At 39.8% G+C, this 24469-nt stretch overlaps 1 protein-coding gene across 37 annotated transcripts in view; it reads right to left on the reverse strand.

Moving 5' to 3' along the window:
* Nucleotides 1–24469, reverse strand: part of ENOX1 (ecto-NOX disulfide-thiol exchanger 1) — a 542128-nt gene that overhangs the window by 103325 nt on the left and 414334 nt on the right. For 36 of the 37 annotated variants that reach the window (XR_003092514.1, XR_003092515.1, XR_003092516.1 and 33 more), the window contains 2 exons: nucleotides 20744–20956; nucleotides 2252–2358 (listed from right to left, as the gene is read on the reverse strand). Coding sequence is in view for 34 of the 37 variants with exons in the window: in XM_025196209.1 (XP_025051994.1) it covers nucleotides 2252–2358; nucleotides 20744–20956 (320 nt within the window). In the remaining 3 variants the exon portion in view is untranslated. The remainder of the gene's footprint in view (nucleotides 1–2251; nucleotides 2359–20743; nucleotides 20957–24469) is intronic. The other variant, XM_025196210.1, reaches the window with a different exon arrangement.

Genomic DNA, 24469 nt, shown 5'->3' on the forward strand with positions numbered 1-24469 from the left:
TCCCACTATTTATCCATGCAATTAACAATAAACTGTCAGAGTGGAAATGAAAATAAAAGGAGGATGTTTCCCTGAGGCTGCACCCTGAATTCATCAGTAAATCTGGAATACTATAATAAAAGTATATATAGCCATTAATCACTGCAGAGGCAAGGAGGCTAATTAATGGGTGTTTTGCATTGGAATAATTCAGAAAAAATACTAAAACGGTAAATAGCAAACCTGTATTTAATGGATTAAAAGCCATTTAAAGCAGAAAATTATTAACCACTTTGCAGTTCCATACTATAAAGGACCCACAAGCATCATTCACTGGGGAGTATTCTGTATCTACTTAGGCAGCCGCATGGGTAACTTATTTTCGGTCATGAATATCCCTGCAGCATCAATTTCCACATTATCTTTAACAGCCAAACCAATAATCTCTCATGGGGAACCTCAGTAAGGCCTTTCATTTGGCTTGCTTGCAAAGCTTACATAGTGAGAAGATGGGCAAAGGGAAGGTGTCAAGGTAAATTTAAGCAAATTAGCAAAGCATGGACTAGTCAAACAATATGATTTAAATTCAACAGAGCCATTTGTTGACATTTGCATAGCATTTTACACCTGTGACATAAGAGCTTTCTAAATAAATTGGTTCAACCAGAGGCTTCATATCCTTCTAAATTATTTTTATTGTTTCCTTTCTTTAGAAAGGAAAACAAAATGCAATAATGTTTAAAGAAGCAAAGATGTTTAGTGAATTAACATTTATAGAAAGTCCTGCTTTTATGCAATTCATTCTATTAAAGATTTAGAAGCTAGCAAATGAATGCTATGATACATCCCTTCATGAAAAGCTGATTTATGAAGGGACACTTTTAATACGGAGAATGTAAACTAACAGAAAATGTTGTTTTCACACCTTTCTAAAAAATAGATAGGTAACAGCCCCAATGTCTCGAACTTTCAGTTAAAGACTTTATTTGCTACTCATTTGAAGTATTAGTGAACAAAATGCAAAATATAGCTCTTACCAATAAATTATGCTAACATTTTATTTTAAGTGTCCCATTATTGTGAAATCATTTGGTATTCACCATAATAGCAATGATAATAAAGAATTCATTTGGTATTCATGTGGATGTTACATCTAGTGCCATTGGTATTCAACTATAATTTAGCATTAGTTAATGGGCACTTAAAATGTTACCCACATGATTTATATCAAGGCACTTTAGTGTTTCTCAAATTAAGTGTACAACACTTATTTTACAAGTGTACTACAAAATAATTAAATAAGTGCATCTTACCTTCTAAAGTTTTTGTTTTGAGACGGGGAAAATCATTAAGAGGACTGCAATGTTAACAATTAACATACTGTACTACATGGAGATAAGCAACTTGATATAAATTACTCATATAAAGTAAGAAAGAAAACAAAGACAGTGGTACTTACTTTTTAAAATACAGGCTCATAGCGTATCTACTGAATTAAAAACGAAAGCTGGATGACCAAAAATGTAAAGTGGGGTTACTACTTCCTTTGCTACCAAAGGAAAGTGGAATCTCAGACCTCTTTTCCTTCATTTCTTATACTCATGCATATGACAGATGCATAGGCATGATTTCATATAGCTACTGCAATGTCAACTATTGTTACATTTATTGTGTTTGCAAACCATGAACTTTGAGTTAATGTGAGTATTTACTTTTTAAAATAAGGACATTGAAGAGATGGGAATGACTACATCCCAGTTCTGGACTGAATAAACCTTAACAATATTTTTAAAGAAAATTTTATTTTATTCTCTAGCAAACTTATCTTATTATGGCCATATAATAATGCAACTAGAAAAAATAATCTGCATTATACCTTGCTTTTTTCCACCAGATCTTGCTGTATTCTTAAAAAGCTATTTTTTCATATAAAAATGTAATTCTATAGATATTTTAAAATATCTCGACTAATTTCACCACTTCAGTTCATTATGTTAGAGTAATCAACATATTCCTCCAATGAGTTCCCATTTCTTGTATGAAAAACAGCAACACATTGCTCTCCATTTTAGTGTTATTTAACAAATTTTATTGTAATGGGAGCAATGGGAGCAATTCATACTGTAAATGAGACTGTATAATGGTTAGTTGATTAACTGCTAAAACTGGTCATAAATATTGTGGAATGCAGTATGTCCAGCTACAGTCACATTTGTTCTGTGTCAATCCAGCTGTGAGACGATGGATAAAAAGTAATAATAAAACCACCAACCTCAGAATGCTTTCGCCAAATGTCTATGTTCTTTCGCTGAGCTTTCGAGAAATGGTCCCAAGCTTTTTGTCTGGTAGAAGCGTTGAAAACGGCCACAATCTGCTCAACTTTGGTGAACAAGGAAGTCAAACAAGACAAGCAATTTATGTTGTGATCACTATAGAGAAGCAAAGCAAAGACACTAGGAGTCTATGGATGATGTCATTACTGAAACAACATCATCAATATCCATCCAATGACGTGTCTTTTGTACTTACATTTTAGCAATGTTGGAGATGTCTCCCTTCAAGTCTGTCTCCATAACTTTAGTCTATACAATTTATAAATATATACTTAAGATTGAACATGCATTTGCCTCTCAATCATATTAATTATAATTGTGTATACCTTTGTGTATGTGGGTATGTGTGGTTTTTTGTGTTTAGTGACTGGAGGGAGATGAACTAGAGGTAGAGTAGGTTGGGTCAGTATTTGAGTCTGAGGCTTCCCTCATACTTCTCTAATGGAATCATCTCAAAGAGCCTCCTTTAAGCTAGAATCTGATATTTAGGGATCCTGGTTTTCTCTGATAAAAAATCCCCAATTCTGGATTTAAAAAAGTAACCCTACATCCACATTTTTCCATGATTAAAATGAAATGCCACTAATAGATATATATAAATGGGTTTTCATTTTGATCATGGAAAAATGTGGATTTGGGGTTACCTTTTTTAATCTGAAAATTGGGGGATTTTTTTTATCAGAGAAAACCAGGATCCCTGCTGATATTTAGTCCCAACCCCAAATTTAATACATTTAACCAAATTTGCTCCTTGCCTAACAACTACTTTATCTTACATCTCCATTTTTATCTACATCTAATCCCATTCCTCTCTTTCTCTTAGCTTCATCCATATGCAATGTATTGCTAATACAGCACTAACCCATGTAAAATGCTTCAGCAAATGTGTGATGCTCCCAAATCTTGACACTAGGGTTTAGAGCAAACTAGATTGCTCACAAGCCCAATTTTCCACAAGAGAAAGGGCTGTTCTTCCAACTGAGCTGTTGTGTTGGTCCGTCTGTTCAACTGGAATGAGTTCCATTTCTGTTTTATGGTTCTTTGCTATTTATTCTGTTGAATTCTCTAGCTAAGCTACCACTATCTGTTTCCTAAAGTTACTGATCTTTGGCTGTCTAATCCTGCTACACTTTGTGGGTGTTTACATGTGATGTTTCATTGCCATAGCAATGCGCTATGGCGATGTAGCATCCATAGGTGTCTACACATGATCAACAGCTACTTTGCTGTAGTGGTGCACTCTCCTGTTATAGCGTGCCACTACGGCAAAGTAGCTGCTAAAAATAACTATGCACCACGCATATGGTGCAGTACAGGCAGTTACTGTGCCATGCTTTACTACGTCTAAAAGGAAATAGTTAAACATGGTGCAGTTAACAACGTTGTTGTAGAACAATGTGTAGATGCACCTTCTGAGAAAGAACGGAATGATCTATCTCCCTTCAAATGGGCCAAATGACCCTCTCTTGAACTACCAGATAGAGACATGGATGCTTCTGTTTAAATGATCAGCAGTGAAATGGGTAGAAAGGGTGATATTTCATCTTTTGACTGAGGAGTTAACATCAAAGACACAAATGGGGGTATATTTTTCTTTTTGCATTACTATTGCAGGCTTCTTTCAGTCCCAGGAAGACAGCATTAATTTGAGTCACATATGGAAACTTTCCTTTGCAACCATCAGGACTTGTTAATTAATTGCTAAAACTCTAACATTAAATATATTTTAAATGATATTTTCAACTCTGCTTAAATTAAATAGGCTGCCTCAAAACTACTGCAACAATCACTTGTCCCATTCCTATTTAGTTCACACTCTGGCAGGAGATGCAATAATTTCACTGTGTTAACAACTGCTTGGCTCCTGGGGTGTATTGATAAAAGACAGAGTTATAGTGTATGTATATTAAATGAATTTGAAAAAAATAATGAAAATACGTAAGTACTTCTCATTTCAGATGTATATAAATTACTGATAGAATTGAATTATTATGTTGCATTAGTGATGCAGGTGCATGGACTATCTTGCCTAATTAACAATCTCTGTTTAATTAGCAAATGGAAACTGAAGTATAAAAGGTTCACAGAGATATGAAGAACTGCTGGTTTACCATCCTCCACTAGAAATTAATTAATAAGATCATCTGAATTTTGTAGAAACCTTTGAACTTTCAAGTATTTAATTAAGAGTTTTTTCTGCCGGTGCTAATATTTATCAGAAGACTTTATTTGATAATTTTAGAAACTCGCTTCAGTGAAAGCAGAAGACAAGAAGAGGTCATTAAGTTCTTCTCCACATCTTTCATAGTGTGCTGAGAAGTGAAGTGTGCTGAGAAGACCTTCTTCAGTGATCAATTTCTCAGGTGTTCCAAAAAAGAAAATCTAAAATGTTAAGTGTGTAAGATGACAAAAAGTTATGCAGTTAGAAGAAATATTATCCAAACTACCCCTCCAGATACAGGAGAAAATGTTACATGTCTATTCCAATCAATGTTACTCGGCACATACATGGAGGGACACATCTACAGATATGTCAAGCTAACATATATGTCTTTTGAATTTCCTAACATATTTCTCAATTAGCTCTTGTTTTACTTTTTTCATTTAGGAAAAAAAAAAATCATATGAAACCCAGTTCAGTAGTCCTCACTTTGGCAGATACTCTATTGACTCATTTCCCTGAGTAAGGACCTTGAATCCATATTTTCCTTAGTAGGATTCTTCTATACCAAAGCTGATAAACTCAGGAGGAGTGATCTTCACCATATGTAAACTGCACAGTTTGCATACAGCTCCTTTGACTACACACCAAAGAATTATAGGTGGAATGATGGAATATGCAGCAATTTAGCTTAGAAGGCTCTTTAAAAGCAGAAAGCGGGGTAGAGTTAAACCTTGTAGGCTAATAAATTCAGAGATATATAACCTCTCATAAGCAACATCTCACTCAAATCAGATGCCATGAACAGATGCTCAGGGAGCAGGAAGTCCTTTCATAGCACCTGACAAAGTAAGCTGTTGCTTCTGAAAGCTTCTGAATCTCTGAATTCATTAGTCTATAAGGTGGAACTGTACCATGGTTTCTGCCTGACTTCAGACTAACCCAGCTAATTACCTCAATCTTTAGAAGCAGGGCAGATGATAATGGGGAAAAAATCCACCCACAAAACTAAAGTTAAAAGGCAGCTGAATAGAGTTCTGAATTATACCTCCATTGCTTGAGATTGCAGAGGGGCTGTTAGGCAGGCTAAGGCAGACACGGAACTGGGACTAGCGACCCAAATCAAAGATAACAAGAAGTCCTTTTTTAAATACATAGGGGGTAAAAAGAAGGTACCAAGTAATGTGGAGCCTCTGCAGGACATGCTTGGTAATATGGTGGTAGCACCAGAGGACAAAGCTAATCTCTTTAACAGATTCTTTGCTTCCATTTTTCTGAGCAGGGACAGGGACATCCCCCACACTGGGATTCTGGATGGCCCCAGGGGAGGTGCACCCAGGCCCAGGGCAAGTGAGGACCTAGTCAGGGTAATTGGAGGGACTAGACATGTTCAAATCAGCAGGTCCTGATGATCTCCACCCCAGAGTGCTGAGGGAATTGGCAGAGGTCATTGCAGGACCCCTGGCACAGCTTTAAGAGCACTTGTGGTACTCTGGCGAGGTACCAGAGGATTGGAAAAGGGCCAATGTGGTTCCCATTTTCAAAAAAGGGAGGAAAGAGGACCCAGGAAACTATAGGCCCATTAGTCTTACCTCAGTCCTGGGGAAGCTCTTTGAGAAAATTATCCAGGAGCACATCTGCGAGGGACCAGCAGGGGAGATTATGGTTAGGGGCAATCAACATGGGTTTATTAGAGGCAGGTCTTGTCAGACCAACCTGGTTGCCTTCTATGGCCAGGTCACAAAAGCCTTAGACGCAGGTGTCACGGTGGATGTAGTCTTTCTGGACTTTAGGAAGACCTTTGACACTGTCTCTCACCCCATCCTCATTAAAAAATTAGGCGACTGTGGTGTCAATGCCTACACAGTCAGATGGGTCACAAATTGGCTGGAGGGCTGCACCCAGAGAGTGGTGATGGATGGATCTTTTTTGACCTGGAGGGATGTGGGCAATGGGGTCCCCAGGACTTGGTCCTCCAGCCCGCACTGTTCAACATCTTCATCAGCAAATTGGACGAGGGGGTGAAAAGCACCTTGTTCAAATTCACGGATGACACTAAGATGTGGGGAGAAGTGGGCACGCTAGAAGAGAGGGACAAGCTACAACTAGATCTGGACAGGTTACAGAAGTGGGTGGATGAGAACAGGATGGTTTTCAATATGGACAAATGCAAGGTGTTGCACCTAGGGAGGAAGAACCAGCAGTATACCTACAGGCTAGGGAACTCTCTTCTTGTAGGCACAGAGGCAGAAAAGGATCTTGGAGTCACTATTGATTCCAAGATGAACATGGGCCGCCAATGTGGGGTTGCAGTCAGGAAGGCTAACCGCACCTTGTCATGAATCCATAGATGCATCACAAGCAGGTCCAAGGAGGTGATCCTCCTCCTCTATGCGACACTGGTCAGGCTGCAGTTGGAGTACTGTGTCCAGTTCTGGGTGCCGCACTTCAGGAAGGATGTGGACAGCATCGAGAGGGTCCAGAGGAGGGCCACTTGCATGATCAGGAGGCAGCAAGGCAGGCCCTACGAGCGGAGGCTAAGGGACCTGAACCTTTTCAGCCTCCACAAGAGAAGACTGACAGGGGATCTGGTGGCCACCTATAAACTTGCCAAGGGGGACCAGCAGGTAATGGGAGAGTCCCTGTTCCCCCCACCACTACTGGGAGCAACAAAGAACAACAGCCATAAGTTGACTAAGAGTAGATTCAGGCTAGACATCAGGAGGCACTACTTCACAGTCAGGGCGGCTAGGAGCTGGAACCAACTTCCAAGGGAAGTGGTGCTCGCCCCTACCCTGGGGGTCTTCAAAAGGAGGCTAGATAGACACCTAGCTGGGGTCATTTGACCCCAGCATCCTTTCCTGCCCATAGCAGGGGGTTGGACTTGATGATCTGCTTAGGTCCCTTCTGACCCTACCAACTATGAAACTATGTTTACACCTGTTGAGGGTCATCTCCTCTGAGTTCCAGTTTCACTTGATTCATTTTTCCTTCAGGGAATGCAGAGACTTGGCCTAACACCAGAACACTTCTGATATTGGTTTGATGCCTACATATTCTAGGGAAATCTACACTGTTCTTTGCCTAGCTACCGACTCTGTCTCACCTACCACACAACGCATGACAAGAACCCGAACTCTCAGAAACAGTTAATGATTGATATGCATCTTTGTAAAAGTGCCTTGAGCTTTATGGGTGAGCAGTACTGTAGAATACAAGAGCTAAGTATTATTATTAAGTGTCATTAAATATTCATTGACAAGCATCTGTTGCTAAATACAATGTTCTATAAAATTTTCATTAGCCATATGCAAAGTTGTTGTTTGCTCATAGAGAACATAGGGATCAGCCAAATTTTATTTAAAAAAACCCCCTGAAAGGGTGCACCCTCCATTCCAAATGTTTTTTTCCCCATCAATACAATTCAGTTTGTTTGAAGTTTTCCTAGAAACTTACACTAGGGCTGATAATCAACTGACCTGTTTCAGGCAAAGGATCATTAGTAGCCTATTGTTTTTCTGCTGATTCATAAGCCTGCAATATTGGATGTGTAAGTGTCAGCTAATGCTTAACAACCGCAGTGTTACTGTAACCTACTTTATTATAGGTGGAAGCTTGTATTAAACCTATTAAATGGATGCTTACAGCACTATTCCTCAAGACTGTGGCCATAAAATAAAGCAGCACCAGGTTGTCTTAAATGTAAATTTTAAAAACATCAAGCAGTAAATTTGAGGGGCTAGGCAAACAAAAAGGTGGATCAGGGGTTGATCAGGGATACCAGCAGAGGAGAAGACAATGCAGAAGAATGGAAAGCATAGGGACTGAAAAGAAAAGAGATGGGGAGAATGAAAGATATATAGTTTTGTAGCTTGGTAGGCAATAGGAAAACATTTCCTTTCTGCTGTGTTCTTTTTAATAAATTATTTCAACTATATAACTAAGTTAAGACATCTTGAGATTCTTGTGACAAGAACAAGCTACTTCAATTTTGCTTTGCTTAATATTTCATCAATTGTTATGCATACATGAAGGCTTCTTATTCTTTTTCTCCAATAAAAATGTGCATAGCCAACTGAATGCCTCATAATGCCTTTACAACAAAAAGGAACGATGAACAAAACAGAACAAAACACCAGACCATAATAGAACAGAATCCAGTGTGGACTAAACCAGAAAGACAAGTCTTTACTACAAGAAAAATTCAGAATTCATAACAATAATACCTGGATATCTACAAATTAGGAACACAGAATTAAAGATCCAAACACCAAAGGATTGTGGGTGGGATTAATAAGTAGCAATTTAAGGTATGGACTATCAAGCATTTTAACTGCTTTAAAAGGGGAGGGTGAGATGCTGCTTGGGAGCGCACACTCACTGTTACAATATACGCATTAAGTCTGCATGATCCTTTAGTGCAGGGCTCTCCAACTTTTCACTGCCCAGGGCCACATCCCACCCCACCCCACCCCTGCAAGCCACATGCAGAGAACTTAGAAAGATGACAGCAGGTCCGAATATCTTTGACATTATGAATTCCATTTTGAAATCACTCATGTGTAGGCGTTTCCACACCTAATATTGCACAGTACCCTGTGAAACCCTTAAAAGGCTCTCCTGGCACCCCAGATTCACTGCTCTAGTGATAAAAATGAACTAAATAACTCTAACTTTTATCCTAAATGAAACCAAAGTAAGGTTGCACAGGTTTCACTACATTTGTATCATTATAGACCAGCGTTCCCAACCAGTGTCCCGCTGGACACTGGTGTGCCATCAGGCACTTTCAGGTGTGCCACAGCATTTTGGCTGGAGCCATGCCTCCCGCCTGCTGTGGGCAGCCAGACAGATGGGAGGCATGACCCCAGCCAGTGATTAAAATGCCATGCCACCTGCTTCCCACCACACGCTACCCCCCATGTCTGTGGAGTTCAGCTGCTCGCCACCCAATCCCCACCTCTCCACAGCGTTTGGCCACTCACCACCCCCACCTTTGTCTGCAACGTTCAGCCACTCGCTACCCCGTCTCCTCCCCCACACTCGGCCGGTGTGGCATGGGGTAGGGGAGACCATCTAAGTGTGCCATGGGGTGAAAAATGTTGAGAGATGCTGTTATAGGCTTATACAGACATAACATCATAACAGCTTCTACTGGTATCACTTAATACTGATACAATTGTTACATAGCTTAGAAAGGTTTGAAAAAAGTGTTACAGGTGACACTATCAAAGGAGCCCACCCACAAAACTATAAAAGAAAATTTTACAATCAATGGACCACATGATTTTGGAATAAGAACTTGAAGGCAAGAGGGATATACCATTAGCTTGCTCCTGTTCAAAAGCTTGGCTCTTGAGTTCTGAATAAGCTAAAGTCTGCCAATCAATTTGGCAGGAAGCCCAGGAAACAAAGAAATAAGGTAGTCAAGGCTAGCTTTTATAAATGAATAGATTAGTGTCTCCAGGTCAGCTCTGGATAGAAAAGCGTGTATTTCTGGCAAGAGTCATGAAATGTATTTGGTGACATAACTGAATAGATTCCAGCATTGAGTCCAAGTCAAAAAATTACACCCTGACCTCTAACATGCAAAATTGACACAGTATTTGAGTGAAGTGGCAGAGAAAATGAAAGATGCAGAATTTTATAATTAATTGAGACTAAAAAAGTGGTGTTTAGTATTTAATGAAGAAACTGATTTGCCTTCTACACATTTACATCTTGAAGCTTGAGCCCTCTCTCTTTACCCAATATACGTTACTGTACAGGAAGAGACAGATGCGATTGTCATCAGCTGAACAGGGAAGGCAACCATAAAAGTTAGAAATATCACCCTTGGGAAGCGTGTAGATAATGCAAAGTATGGAACCTAACGTAAAATATACTGGAGTTGGTTAATCAATTAGACAAACCGTAACATAAATTTATGTCATGGTACACATATACAGTGCAGACTTACATCTTACTGGCAGTGCAACATAATGCATTTACCACAAGTCGCCAGAAGTCTTGGTTTGCAGAAAACAGGGGCAAATGACTAGTTGCTTCAACTCAATCAGACTACCCTACCACTGCAAATTTATTACTTCATTCTTGATTCACAATCATTAAATTTCCTTTGGGATAAAGCCAATCCATGGGGAAGGGGATTGCCAGAGAAGTCTACTACCCCGTGAGAAACATGTGAAAGGGGCTAAGTAAATGGAAATTCTTCCTGGAGCCATCTATGGAGCTGTTCCCAAACTGTTTTGTCAGTTAGTAAATAGATATATTTACTCCTGGAAAGAATAAGCTACAGTTACCTATTTCCAAGGTTCCAGGAATCTCAAAGGATCAATAAGGGTGCTGTTACAGGTTACCATCAAACTGTGGAATGTTAGATGAGTTAGCAGTGTCACAGCAGTCACAGGTTAATAATGTCATCTCAAACCTACACAACTGTGACTTGACACTAGAGGACCTGGTGAGCATGGGCATGGACTGAAGCCAGGTCTCCATCCCTCCTCTGGGGTGGAAGAGGAGAGGGAGAGTAGCATATAACTTGGAGGTGGAGAAACCAAGCATGGGGTCTGTGGCTTCTTTTCTTGGCAATAGCAGGAGAACAGCTGGAGCTATGGGTGGGAGGAGAGAAATCTTGAAAAGCTGTTTGAGGTGAAGGGAGGTGGGGGTACTAGTAAAGAGAAAGGAGTGAGAAAGAATTAAAAAATTAAAGGATCAAAATCTTGCATATGACTCAAAGAACTAGGATTGGGCCAAGGGAAGGGAGAGCTGGCTTACGGGCAGCAGGGTTTGTGCTGACTGAGATGGGTGGGGGGCGGGGACTGTCCAGGCCTACAGGGCTGGGAGAGGGGGCCTGCTCCAAGGAGCCTTGCAGAGCCACTTTCAGCTCCTCTGAACCCATTTTGGCATGGGGTTGCCCATGTCATGCTCCTGTTCCAGGCAGTGGTACATGTCAATTCACCCACTGTGGAGGTTACAAGTGGTTAATTGAATTTCTCCCATGCCACCTCATTAGGGTAGCTTGTCACATTTAGCTTTAGTTTCACCTGCTTGAGTGGTGAATTATACTATTATTTGAACTTGTCTTTTATATTCAGCCTTATTTAACCATTCCTTAACTTTTTGTATAGCGTCATTATTATTTGAACTGTTCTTTTGCATTTTGTATCTGCACTATCAGCTAGCCTTGAGCTCACTCTCATAGGGAGCTTATGGTCCAGTGTTATCAACATAGGCGGGTATAATGTAAGCCTTGCTACTAGCACAAATTAACTGACCTTGGCACTAACTGACTAAAATAGAAGAAAGAAATGATTGAATATGTTAATGAAAGGTGATGGGACAGTGCCCAACTGCAGAGCCCTTAGAATTTCCAGAGTTGGTGGACAAACCGAATTAGGAGTCTGGGGCATGCCTAAATTAAGACACCAGTAAAAGAGGAAATTAAGATGTGTGCACGTGGTGGGCTTGTTGGAACAAAAGAATATGCTGACAGGATAAAAACATGAACACTATGATCATCACAGGGAAATCAAACAATGATACCCAGAAATAAAGAGTCATCAGAGGACTAAAGTTAAAGAAAAATCATAAAAGGGGTGCAACAAGGGAGTTGGCTGTGTGTAATTCTCCAACAACATCTGCACTGAAAAACAGCCATTACATACAGACGACCACTCTCTACTTCCAGGAATCTTTTCTGTGAAGTGGAGTAACATCTGGGATTGGGTGAGACCACTTAACTGTTTTTCTCTCTCTTTATGTAGAAAATATTAATACATTTAATGTGTTAAATGAGTTAGGTTTTAGTTAAGTTGAATGGTGTGAGGTGTATTCTATGTTCACTCTGAGTTGATTATGCTTCAGTGATCCTTTAGCACCATGGGTATGTAACAATCTGGCTGCCAGTTCCATGCTCCACAGTATTCACACCAGGGCAGAGTTGAGAATCAGCACACTTGCTGCATGGTGCAGACCACAGCACTCGCACCAGGACTCAGAACTGAGAACCAGAATGCTGACAGCTCAGCACAGACCTCATTACTCACACCAGGGCAGAGCTGAGGACCAGCATGCTCACTGCATGGCACAGAACATACTGTTGGACTGGGCCAGTACTAAACCCCCCAGGCGGTAGTGTTCAGGAGGGTTGAAAGTTCGCTCATGGAGAAAGGGGGGGGAGGAGGGGAGATGGGGATGGTTGGAAGGCTGGGAGTGGTGCTTCCTGGGATGCTGGAGGACTGCAAATTGAGTGCTTTATTTTTGCAGAGCAAACTGTTAACATTTTACCTCAACCTGTGTAGAACAGATCAAAGATAACCCTCATTCCAAGTGGTGTAACTTTAAAATGCTTAGAGGCTACTTGAAATGAGTTAACACCTTTTAATGCATGAATGCTTCTCTTTTAAGTGCCTTTAGAATTGTTTAAAGGTAACCTGTTAAACGCCACCTAAGAAAACAATGACCTCTGCATAGAAGTCCTGCACCCCCTAGTGTCTATTGGTTTCCTGGAAGCAAAGCTTCAGTAGAAACCAGCAGACTACAGCAGCCCTTAAGACCACTCTTTAAAGGAAAATCTGCACCTCAGAAAGGGCTATCTGGGAAAGGACATATTAAACCAAGTTGTATGACATTTCTTGGCAATCTCTGAGGTGCCAATGAGGAATGATGTACGTCCCTTAGACTGTCCTACACCTAATAGAAATCTGCCCACTTACTGCCATGAGCCTTACCAGTTTGCATCCCCAACCACAGGATAAAGTTCAGCTTTGTAGAGTTATTAGCAGGGTTCTGGGAAGAAGGATGCTGCCTTACAGCTACTAGTCCATCCACATTGTGCATGGGAAGGGTGAGAATTGAGCATGAATCCCTTGTCTCTGCATGGATCTAAGTGGACCTCATTAATTAGCTCTAATAAAGTAGAGATTAGGATCATATTTTCTTGTAGACAACATACCCCCAAATAAATAGTTTGTTTTTGGAAGGCAGAATGTAGAGAAAAAAATCTTTCCAGAGTCATGGCCTAGAGCTAGGTTTTTCATGAAGACACTATGCTGCCAATGTTTACTTTTTCACAGCCATTGTGCTCAGCCAAAAATGTCTTCCAAATTAAGAGTGAAAAGGCTAACCCTGGACTGCTGCCTTCCTGCTTGCTGACAGGGACAGAGAAGCTGGCAGCCATCCTGAACCTTCTTGCTTTTACTCTAGCAAAGAAAATCTGATTCCATGCTTAAGATATGCACCCCAATTTTGGAGGGCTGGTTTTTTTTTTGAAAAAAAAGTTGTGTGTGGTATGTTAGTAAATACAGCATTACAGGGTGTCTCAGATCATTTAAATTGTTCCCATCCATTTTACACATGCACACACAAAAATCTAGATACTAAAAATCTGCCCCTCCATATGTTCCCCAGACCCACTGATTTCAACTGTACTAGTCAAAGTTTTTTGATCAGTCAACAAGAGGTTGAGACAGGCAGTGGTGTTACCAGAATCAGGTAACGCCACTGCCTGTTACAGAAGCATAATGTCTTTTCCAGGTTATAATAAATAGATTAAATTCATATAAATGAAGGGAGAAAAGGGAAGAGTGAGGGACCCTATACACATTCCACAGCCATAAATTATAATCCCTCTCCTACATATAGAGAATCTTCTAGTTCACTTTCTATGTGCCAACACTGTTTTTTTAAATCTTGCTTTTCTTTTAACAAGAACCACAATGAGGAAAAGCTAAAGAAGGAACGTCATGGGGATACTGAAACTTTCACATGGCTCAGAATTTAGAAGACGACATGCACAATGCTTGTTCTAAGCATTTATATTAATAATTAATAACATATACTTCTAGAAATTTAAAAACTCTTCTTGTTATACTATGAAACTACAGAATGTGCACAAATAAAACAGAGCTCAGTATGTCCTACAAGGGATTGCCAAAGAAATCTGTCTAAAAATAAACTTAGAAAATCTTTTAAGATGTGAAATGTGGTTTAATTTACAACAAAGGAACTGTCAGCCCAGTGTAACAACAGACTTTGGCACAATGCCATGTGATAAATCACTTGAACTTAACAAGACCACTATACCTACATTTCATTTCTCAGCAAACAGGAATCTGACATCAGGCCAACATAATACAGTAGGGCAGATACAAATGTACAGTACTTTCTCTTTCAATGCTAGCATCTTGTATTAAGAAAAATACATCATGGACCATATACCAAGTCATGAAATAAAAATAAAGACTTGGTAGATGCCACTTCCTTTACCATGTTGACTATATTGTGGTTTGACTTCAATTAACTGCTCTCCTCAATAACTGAAAATAATGATTTTTTGGGTCAGTTTTAAGAATAGTTCTGAAGATACTGCAAGTAGGAACAATTATTTTTGTGTCCTTATCTCATAAGAGCTCCCTCATGAAGCTCTGATTGGAAAAGACATCAAAATTTGTTTGGACTCTGTGTCCCAGTAAGTGAAGTAACTTTCAAAGGTAATATGCTCCAATGTGTTCACCCCTGGAGGAAGTCTAGTGGTCTGAAGGCTGCTTTTGACCACCCTCATGCTCAGCAACAGGAGTCCTCCAACAGAGCAAATGCAAAAGTAAACTTTATTCAAATTCTCCAAATATAAATACTGGTAGCAAATAATAACACAACATATCTAGATAAGCTTGTAGGGCCTAGCATATATCAATTTAACAAAACATTTGATCAAAGTGAAACAAAAGCCACAAAGGCAATGTGGTTGGTCATAGTGTGGTCAGGCTGGAACATACTGGGCTTCACTAACCAAGATCTGATTGAGCTAGCCTCTCCTAGAATTTCTCACTTGTGTCTTATGTAGTAGGATGGGCCCTGAGGGCATCTGTGATGCCCCACTAGTGATCACCTTAATCCTGACCTGCTTGCCCATCCAGCCTCTTAGGTTTTCACCATGCTGCCTCGTCTGCCATGCCTTGATGGTAACAATAAAGAGAGGAGGCTGCCCTCAGAGGCTGGTAAGCTCTGGGTGCTCTTCCTATACTCTTTTCCTCCTTAATCTCTATTTGGCCTGCCTGATTTTGGCCTCCAACCCCTGCTGACCTCAGTCTCTTGGCCTGGAACTCTGACCCCTCTAAACACTGGTCCTCCCTGTGGGGGTCTGATCCTTCCAGACACTGGCTCTTTTTGAGGGGCTCAGACCCTTCTGGTCTCATTGTCTTAAAGGGTTCAAATTGTGGCCTCCACTCTCCTACAGCCATGCCCATGTTTCACAGATGTTATTCTGTAAACGTTTTTGTCTTCCTGTAGAGACCCCATCCCTCTTGGCTTTAGCCCACTGTTATTATGGCTACAGGTCTCCAGCCCTGGACCACTTGTTCTGGCCCAGCTATTTTGGCTTTAGGCCTTCGCCTTCGGTAATACTAGGCTGAAGGCTGTCTGCACTTTTCACCTGCCAATGTTGCCCTCTCCAGCTCAGGCTCTGACTCTTTTGGCCTCAGCCTGTCTCTGTTCTCTGCACCCCTGGCCTGACAAGGCTGCTCAAAGTCTATTCAAGAAGCCCTCATGTCCCTGACCCGGGCAAGGCTGCTTTATACAGGGTGCCCGTCTGGTGCCCCTGTGGTCTCCTTGCCACCCTGGTAGCCACAACCTGGTTCTCTGGCCTTCTGCTAGCTACAATTCACTCATAAACCCCGTCCTGTGTCTCTCAGGGGCCCAGCAAACTTTTGCTGTTTAGCTGATGGCTTTTGCAGCTTCCTCAGCAATCTGTATTGCCGGGGTTCCCCCCCTCCCCTCCCTTGCAACCCATGCCAGCAGGAGTTCTGTTCTCAGCAGGAGTCAGGGCTGACTGAGCTCTGTGGTTGAGAGGCCAGGCTTTTAGCAGGCTAGGCTCTACCTTTTTGAGCTTTCTCCTTGGCCAGCAGTTTCTAAATAGCCCAGTACTGGGTTTATTCTCACGTGTTGTAGCTAAAACCCTGAGCTGTAGCCACTGTTTTCTCCCCTGCTGCACTTTAACCCCTTGTGACTTCCCCTTTTTGCATGTTGCTCAGTAGCTGACCCTTGCCCAGCTGCCTACCTAACTGTAGCCCTCCAATGCTGGTTTCCTACTCTCTATGTAGCAGGGGTTATGGTTTCCTCCATCACTCATTTCCTTTTATACTACTTCCCTGAGCCTCACTTATGCTGACCTGGCCTATTTTAAACTTAATACAGCCTAAGGCCTACAAAAACTTCTACAATGCAAGTTAAAAGGATTCAGACTTAGGATTATAGAAAAGTAGGGCTGGAAGAGACTTCATGAAGTCAACTTGTCCAGCCCCGGCTCAAGACAGGACCATCCCTTGCTAAACTTCCCAGCCAAATGTCTGTCTAACTTGCTCTTGAAAATTTCCAGGGATGGAAATTCCAAAGCCTCCTTGGTTAGCCTGTTTCAATGTTTCACCACCCTCATAGGAAATTCTTCCTAATCTCTAGTCTAGATTTCTTCTGCTGCAATTTGAGGCCATTGCTCCTACTCCTGTGCTCCACAGCCACAGAGAAAAGTATATCCCCATTTAGACAAGTTATATATGTAGTGTCTGGCCCTCTATTTATAAAGAATAAGACACACTGACTTTTAGGAGTGCAGGCATCATAATGTGGGTATAACCACTGAAACCTTATTGAAGGTTATGGTCTAGTTCTGTACAGCATTCAACATGTCCTTAATTCCATCCCTGGTCTACAAAACATTTAAGCATGTGCATTGACCTCAGTGGGACTTCAGCATACACTCAAATGCTTTAAGGCTTGATTCAACCAGGTGCTACAAAAACCCTGAACTCCTAGCTGAGTCAACAACTTGCAGGATCCAGATGAGTAGGGGCAATTTGGGGCCTTGGATTGAAAACTTATAGGTCGGGCTTATCATTTACTGGAAGACATCGTGCATATTTAGTAACCCACAATGAACAAAGCATAGAATAATAGTGCAAAGTCTTTAGGTGATATCCAGGCCTCAAAGAATCCAGCAGTAAACCTCAACTGACTTCAGTGATGCTAGGATAACATAGTATGCTAGAAAGAAAGGATCCTGAGGTTGATGAAAACACAAAGGAAGAAGCCGTCAGAAACACAAGAGGTTGAGACTATAGATGACACTTTTATACAGCAGCATACAAGCAAGGAAGGAGGAATAGTAAAAATACAGAGAAAATACATGCAATCTTTCATCTTACAAGAGGTTCTCTGCTACTTCAGTGGCATTTAGGGCAGCAATGTATTTAAAATATCTATATCTGAGATGGAAAATGGGGAGGGCAAAAAACAAAGGAACAAGTCAGAGACCCAGTTGAGGCTTATTCAAAATTTAAGAGTGAAAAACTGCCCAATAAAATTCAGAATAAATATGCTACTCCAACATGGCTAAATAGATTATAAGGGTCCTTTAAAAATATATCAAGGTAAAAAAGAACCCCCCACCTCCCGGAGAACAGTAAACTTAATGACTAATGTTTTTATTTGTATTATGGAGGCACTTCATGACAACAACTGATATCAGGGCCCCTTTGTGCTAAGCCTGTACACTACATGAGACTGTCTTGCTGTTGTAAATAGCTTAAAATCTAAATAAGACCACATACAAAATAAGTCTATGCTATAAGGAGCAAAACCACTGAAGCATTGGAGTGAACACAGCTTGTTAAATTCTCAATTTTTGTGTAGTTAAAAAATCCATTTTTTATTATCTCTCTAGCTATCATTTATTAAACACAAGTTTTTAGATTTATAGGCTTCAGGGAGGAAAGCATGGTTTTAGGAGGCGATAAAAGGGAGTGGGTAGAAAATTTAGAAGGGAGTGCCAGGTGCATCAGTCCGATGGAATGACACAAGTGTGCCTCCCAACACAAATCTCCAGGAAAAACCTGGTATTGCAAAAAGTGTTTTACATCTGGAAAAACTACTAATCTAAAATAAAAGCAAGCAAATGGCCATTTCTCTCTTGCTTTATTCTTTTAATAACTGAAAAAGTCACATGAAAAACTATGACCATCTGTAGTATATAAAGCAGAGGCAGTAAACTAGTGGAGTGACAGCTATTACACAGTTTATTTTGATGATTTCACTGGCATAAGCAGTCAGATAATTAGTTCATGTACTAAGCACCGGACTCAAATTCTGGTAATCTTCTAAGTACATGAAGGTAGAATTTGTAGCAGGGACTTCAATACCTGTAGGCCTTTTGTAGCTGAGCCATAAGCTGAAATGTTCAGGTCACACTAAACCTCATTAATAGGACAGTATTTTATATTGAGACCCACATGTAGTCTGTGTGTGTTCTGAACATGTGCACTTTTAGCCAGCTTTCCTTTCTCTACTGCATTACTCATTTTCCCCTCTTATGCTGATATTTTTAAGTAATCTTCAATTTGTTCCTTTATGCTTCTCTCTGTGGAAAGGGTATAGCTTATACCTGAGGTTATTTCACTTATATATATATTGGATATTTATGTGTTTTTGTATATACACACACAGAGTACATAGGCTGCACTTCACTTTATATGCATACATACATATATAAGAATGGCATTTTTATAATTAAAAATGGCATATAAGTGAAATGCAGTCTATCTGTTCATAAGACACATTAACGCTAATAATTGGGGGTGTCTGTGATGTTGAGAAAGTAACACCTTGCGGCATATGGAAAGCACATAAACTTTGTGTTTATTTATGTAAGTATGGGGATTGTGACATCTTTTACCCAGACTGTCTCTTCACTGGCTTTCCCCTGAAAAACAGACCTGCCAGGAAGAGATCTCCCTCCAGGGTATTATTAAGAGTTTGTCGGTCTTCCCTAACTAAGTCTCACGTTTGAGGGCCAGCCCTGGGTTTTGAAGATCACAACTCTATACCTAATAAGAGCTAACCAGACAATAAGACTGAAAGACTGACCCAAAACTACAGGGCTCTCAGTTTCCAAGTGACAGATGTTCCACAACAGTTGGTGTGAACTAGGTTAATTTAAATGTATTTAACTGAGGTTCTAATTGCTGACAATAGGAGATTTTTTGACAGAGCTAAACAAGTCATTTTTAAATATTAGACTTGGTTGTTATACACATAAGTACTGACACCCTGGTATGCACTGAACAGCAGGACCATTTGTGATACTCACATTCCTCCTCATACTGATTTTCAGTCACAGAGGTGAAAGAAGAATTTCCTATCCCAATATGAATACTAATTGACCTTGAAAACTTACCAATTGAACATGTGTCCTCAGATAACAACTCCCTGTGTCTTTTAGCATAGCTTTTAGGAGATAACCCACAGTGTTTACTAAGTTACATTTTAAACAGAGGTCTACTGTTTATTTTAATGTAAACATCAAAGGCACAAAAGGACACTAAAGTGAAACATGCAGATTGACCTCATTCTGGTAAAATGTCTTAATTTTTTTGCCTTGCCTGTTTATGCAGGGTCTACCCTTTTGACTATTACATGGCTCACTGTTTGGTTTGCATGTGCTAATTAGAAACTAGCCTCTTTTTCCATGGTTTGGGTGAGAGATTTAATGAATCAAACCAGGTTTGTAAAGATGTTAGACATATTAAAAGCCTGCATAAATGAAGCACATTATTTGGAGAAGATAAAAAAAGAAGAGCCTAGGCAATTATACTGATTATTGTTTTATGAGGAAACCCCATTAAGGTAACTTCATTGATTATACTTCTGTGCTAAGAAAAAATTGCCAACACTAAATATTTAAGGCGCTTTATCTGCCAAATGAACACTGGCAGAATATCAGCCAAGCACTCATGCTGCCAACAGTAGTGCAGCATGTTCTTTTACTGTGAGGGTTGCCTCAGAGCACTATTAATAACTACCTAAAACTTGTTCATTTCTATAACTTACTTTTACTTAACCACTGCCCAAAAAGTGTTTTGTAATTACAAAAAGATGGTTAGAATTCCTTATATCTACCAGTCACAAATTAGAAATCACTGCTCTCCAGACAAAGTGTGATCTCTGTTCCAGATCATGGAGGCATTTGGTTAATTTCCTGAAGAGTTATGGAACCTATAGTATGTCTTAGTCTATAAATAAAAAAACTACTGAAACTTTGCTCACCTTGAGACATAAGCTCTTAGGAATGGTCCTTGTTCCTCCAAATTGCCATAGAGTATGAAATAGGATATGAAGGTAGGATGTGACATTATTGTATCTACTTACCCCCAAATAAACAAAAAACACTACCACCACTACCACCATCACTACAACACTGGACAGAAAAGGGGTTACTTACATTGTGTGAGGATCCCTGTTAAGGCATTTTTAAAGCTCTCCTTGGCTTGTTCCATTTCTTGCTCATGGGCTGCTTTTTCATTCATGAGGCGGCGGACGTGACTATTTGCTGACTGCACCATTGAATAGAATTGGTTTGCAGAGCGACGATTCACCTCGCCTCGCTCAATCCAGGTAAGCAGTACTGTGATGGCCTCAGAAAATTTGCTATCATCTAAAACAGTCAAACCACAGGTTTTTAAATTGAGGGCATAAATATCCTAGTATGAATACATTTTCTGCTCTATGTCACATTAAAATCACCGTAAATAATGTTTACATTGTATCATATTGGGCTTCACTTTTTTTGGTCTGTTGCTCCATCAGGGGAAGGGAGCTTATGTTATCATGTGAAGCTCCATAAACTGTCTCTCAGATCCTGTCTTCTGGTTTTTTTAATGTTTTTCTCTTTCAAAAAAAATGTGACTTGAATCCTTGCTTATGCTAAGGTCCCTTTATGCTGCACTGGCAACATAAAGTGATCTTGAAAATGGATTAAACACATTTTAAGGGGTCTTCGCACTTCCAGGTCATGAGTATAAATGAAAACCTGGTCTTGTCTCTTTGTTAGCAGAAGGATCTGGTTTGGTCATACTTGTGTCAACTGATTTCATGAAAATAATATTCCTGATAATCACACAATGGCTGAACTCAAATTAAAACACGCAGATTAATTAGGATAGCCATTTAAACAGTTGCTTTTTTAAGTGGCGCTCCAAGTCACTATTCTGATTATTATTTTATGAGGCAACCCTGTTAAGTAAATTAATTGATTATATTTCTGTACAAGTTGTTCAGCAGAATTCCATGGCAAGATTCCGCAGAAACAGTTAATACCTGAATTACAAAACCAATCTATATATTGTTCCAATAGTGCAATAGCTTCTGGTTGAATAAAGTTTTAACTTGCAAATTTTGTAGGTTAATTTCAAATGAAACTGAGATAAAATTTCAAATGTTTTTCTGCTCCCCAGTATTATATGAAACAAGCAGTTTTTAGCTGCAGAGTAGCAAGAGAAATAATTTGCAGTTTGTATGCCCTTTATTCATCTCACAAAAACCAGTCTCAAAATTGTACAATTTATTATAAAACACAAAATTAGGGGAAAAAAGACTTTTGTTTCTATTTGGAGGAAATGTGGTGGGAATAAGGGTAATACCTAGTACTGAAAAACAGCTAGTAATACGTTATGGTTATTTTTGTCACTGAAACCCTGCTTTTGAACAAAAGGGGGAAAAAAAAGAGGAATTAGTACTACAAAATATAAAATAACAGTAGAAACAATTTTCAGCATGTTAGTTGCATTCATATGTTCAAAACACTGTATACACGTTGCTAATTTCACTTCACCAATAACCCTAACTAGGACCTTACTGAATATTACTGTCCCTCTTTCAAAGTCAAAAACACAGGTTGAAATGACTTGGCCAGGACCACATGGAGAGGCTCATATAGAGCCTCAGGACCTTGATACTCATCCCTGTGCTTAGACCACACTGAAAAATATGGCAACATCTACTATTATGACAGAGAATGGAACACATCTTGCTGGGGACCCAATGATCTGTAAGGCCCCTTCCAGCCACTAATAAACTAGGAAACTAGGAAATGCCATTCTCCTTTAAAGAGCCTAATAGGATTGGATTATGTGTTATATCTTTCAGGAGCCTCGCAGGATCTGAGGTGTGGTATATGGCAAGACTTTTTTGTGATTTTTACTGTTCATCCATGCCGGAAAGTCCCAGCAGATCATTATAGATGACTGGTCATACTTTTTCTCCCCCAGGTTGCACACCAGGGAATGACATGTTATATACCACATTAATATGCATGATATTAAACATTCCTTCCAGACAAAGACTACCATGTTTGAAAAGATGTTCATTGGTTGTAGTTAACCCTACAGACCACCTGAGTGCATTTAGCATCAAATTAGTTAACACATGGTAAACAATGCTATTGTCCAGTGCTGACACCCCTAAGAGCTTTCTTCTTTGGGTTACTGACAAAGTTAAATTGCACTGATTATCCTCAACTAATGCATGTCTGAGGTCACAGAGAGTGACTGTGACAATGAAATAATTTAGGTTGTAAATTGACATCTCCATTTCATCAAGCTGGATTCCCTGGTATCCCTTGTCATGTATGAGCTGTGATGGGAACCTGTATAAAACTAATATCTAATACTAAAACCAACTGGATGGAAGAGAGGATAGAAAGCAAGGAAAGCATTCCGATGAAGGGAAAGGACCTTGTGATTATTTCAGACTTTCAAATAACATACACCTTTCTGCAATGGTTGGTAATTAGTTGTTACCTCACTTATTTTGGATTCCCAGGTGACAACAGGGACATGGAGTATTTTCTGTCATGCTGAGTTGTCCCACCATCATGATTCTTACTGTGGCACAGAGGCTGAACCACAACAGTTCATGTCCTTGTTACTTTTGCACGATATACTGCACTATCTAGGCATTATCATGTACTACTGGGACTTAGGGGCCCAATTTTAGGCAATCAAGTTTCAAAACGATGGCCTCAATAACATCAAAGTCTTCTGACATTAGAAACCATCTATCTCTATGCTGACTTGTAAAAATGAACATTTTAGTTAGGTGGCCCTTATTTTGGAATTATCTATTTTTTTCCTATATACCACAGCCCATGTTTGGCAGAGTATGCAATATTATGTGAGATACAGAGATGCATCCATGCACTATGGCATTTTAGTCAATGTGGTATTGATTAATAGTGGGTGAAGAGTGAGAAGCAGTAAATTTATTAAAATGTATATGGGATTTAATGATGGAGGCCAGTGAATAGTGTTTAGATAAACTAGGGACTATTTTAGTTCTGTGGCTATATTGTTTAGTCTTTAGTATTGTTCATTTAAATGTATGTTCATATTCCCAGAGACTGAGATATATAAATAATAAACATTCTAATAAAAAACTGAATTCTATAGATCTTTTCAGAGCATAGGGCCAAATTCTACAGCTGTATTAGTGCACTCAGAATCCTCCAGTGACACAGCCCCTCACTGTGTCATTTGGACACTAAACCATCACATGCACCTAATCTTTATCAGGATACATGGAAAATGAAGACATATTGTAAGAACACGAAAAGTCAGATCCTGGAGGCTGTACAACATAAAAACTAAACAAAAAAGAATTATAATCATGTTTCCGTCACTCGTTCAGTGTGAGTATTTACAAGTATGGTACTCACCATCACTAAACAGAAGAACTGGGCTACAGATTATAACTGGAAAATATGTGGTAGGCCACTTTGTCTATCACACTTTCCACTGCAAAATTTTGGCTTGCAGTCTATTTTTTAATACTTTACCTAATCTTATTTCCTGTGAGGATGCTAACAGCTGTTCCTCAAGAGACTGTTACAACAAAGTCAATTAAACTGTGGCTGTCACGAACCCAACCTTGCGGTACCATGGAGCCCCAAGTTTTCCCCACTTTTCTGAAGCCTGTCCCAAGGTTTTCCCTGTGATAACTCCTTATCCCCACAATCCTCAGCTCCACTGCTTTTATACCAGATCTTATAGTTGTAGTAGTGAAATCTCTGCCAGCTCTACGTGGCCTCCACTTGGACTGTGAGAGAATTTTTTGGTCCCCTTTCCATAGAATGGGTTAGCTTGGAATACCACTTGCCCAGAGATCACTCTTT

This window comes from Alligator sinensis, unplaced genomic scaffold (assembly GCF_000455745.1).
Source record: "Alligator sinensis unplaced genomic scaffold, ASM45574v1 scaffold59_1, whole genome shotgun sequence".
Taxonomy (NCBI): domain Eukaryota; kingdom Metazoa; phylum Chordata; order Crocodylia; family Alligatoridae; genus Alligator; species Alligator sinensis.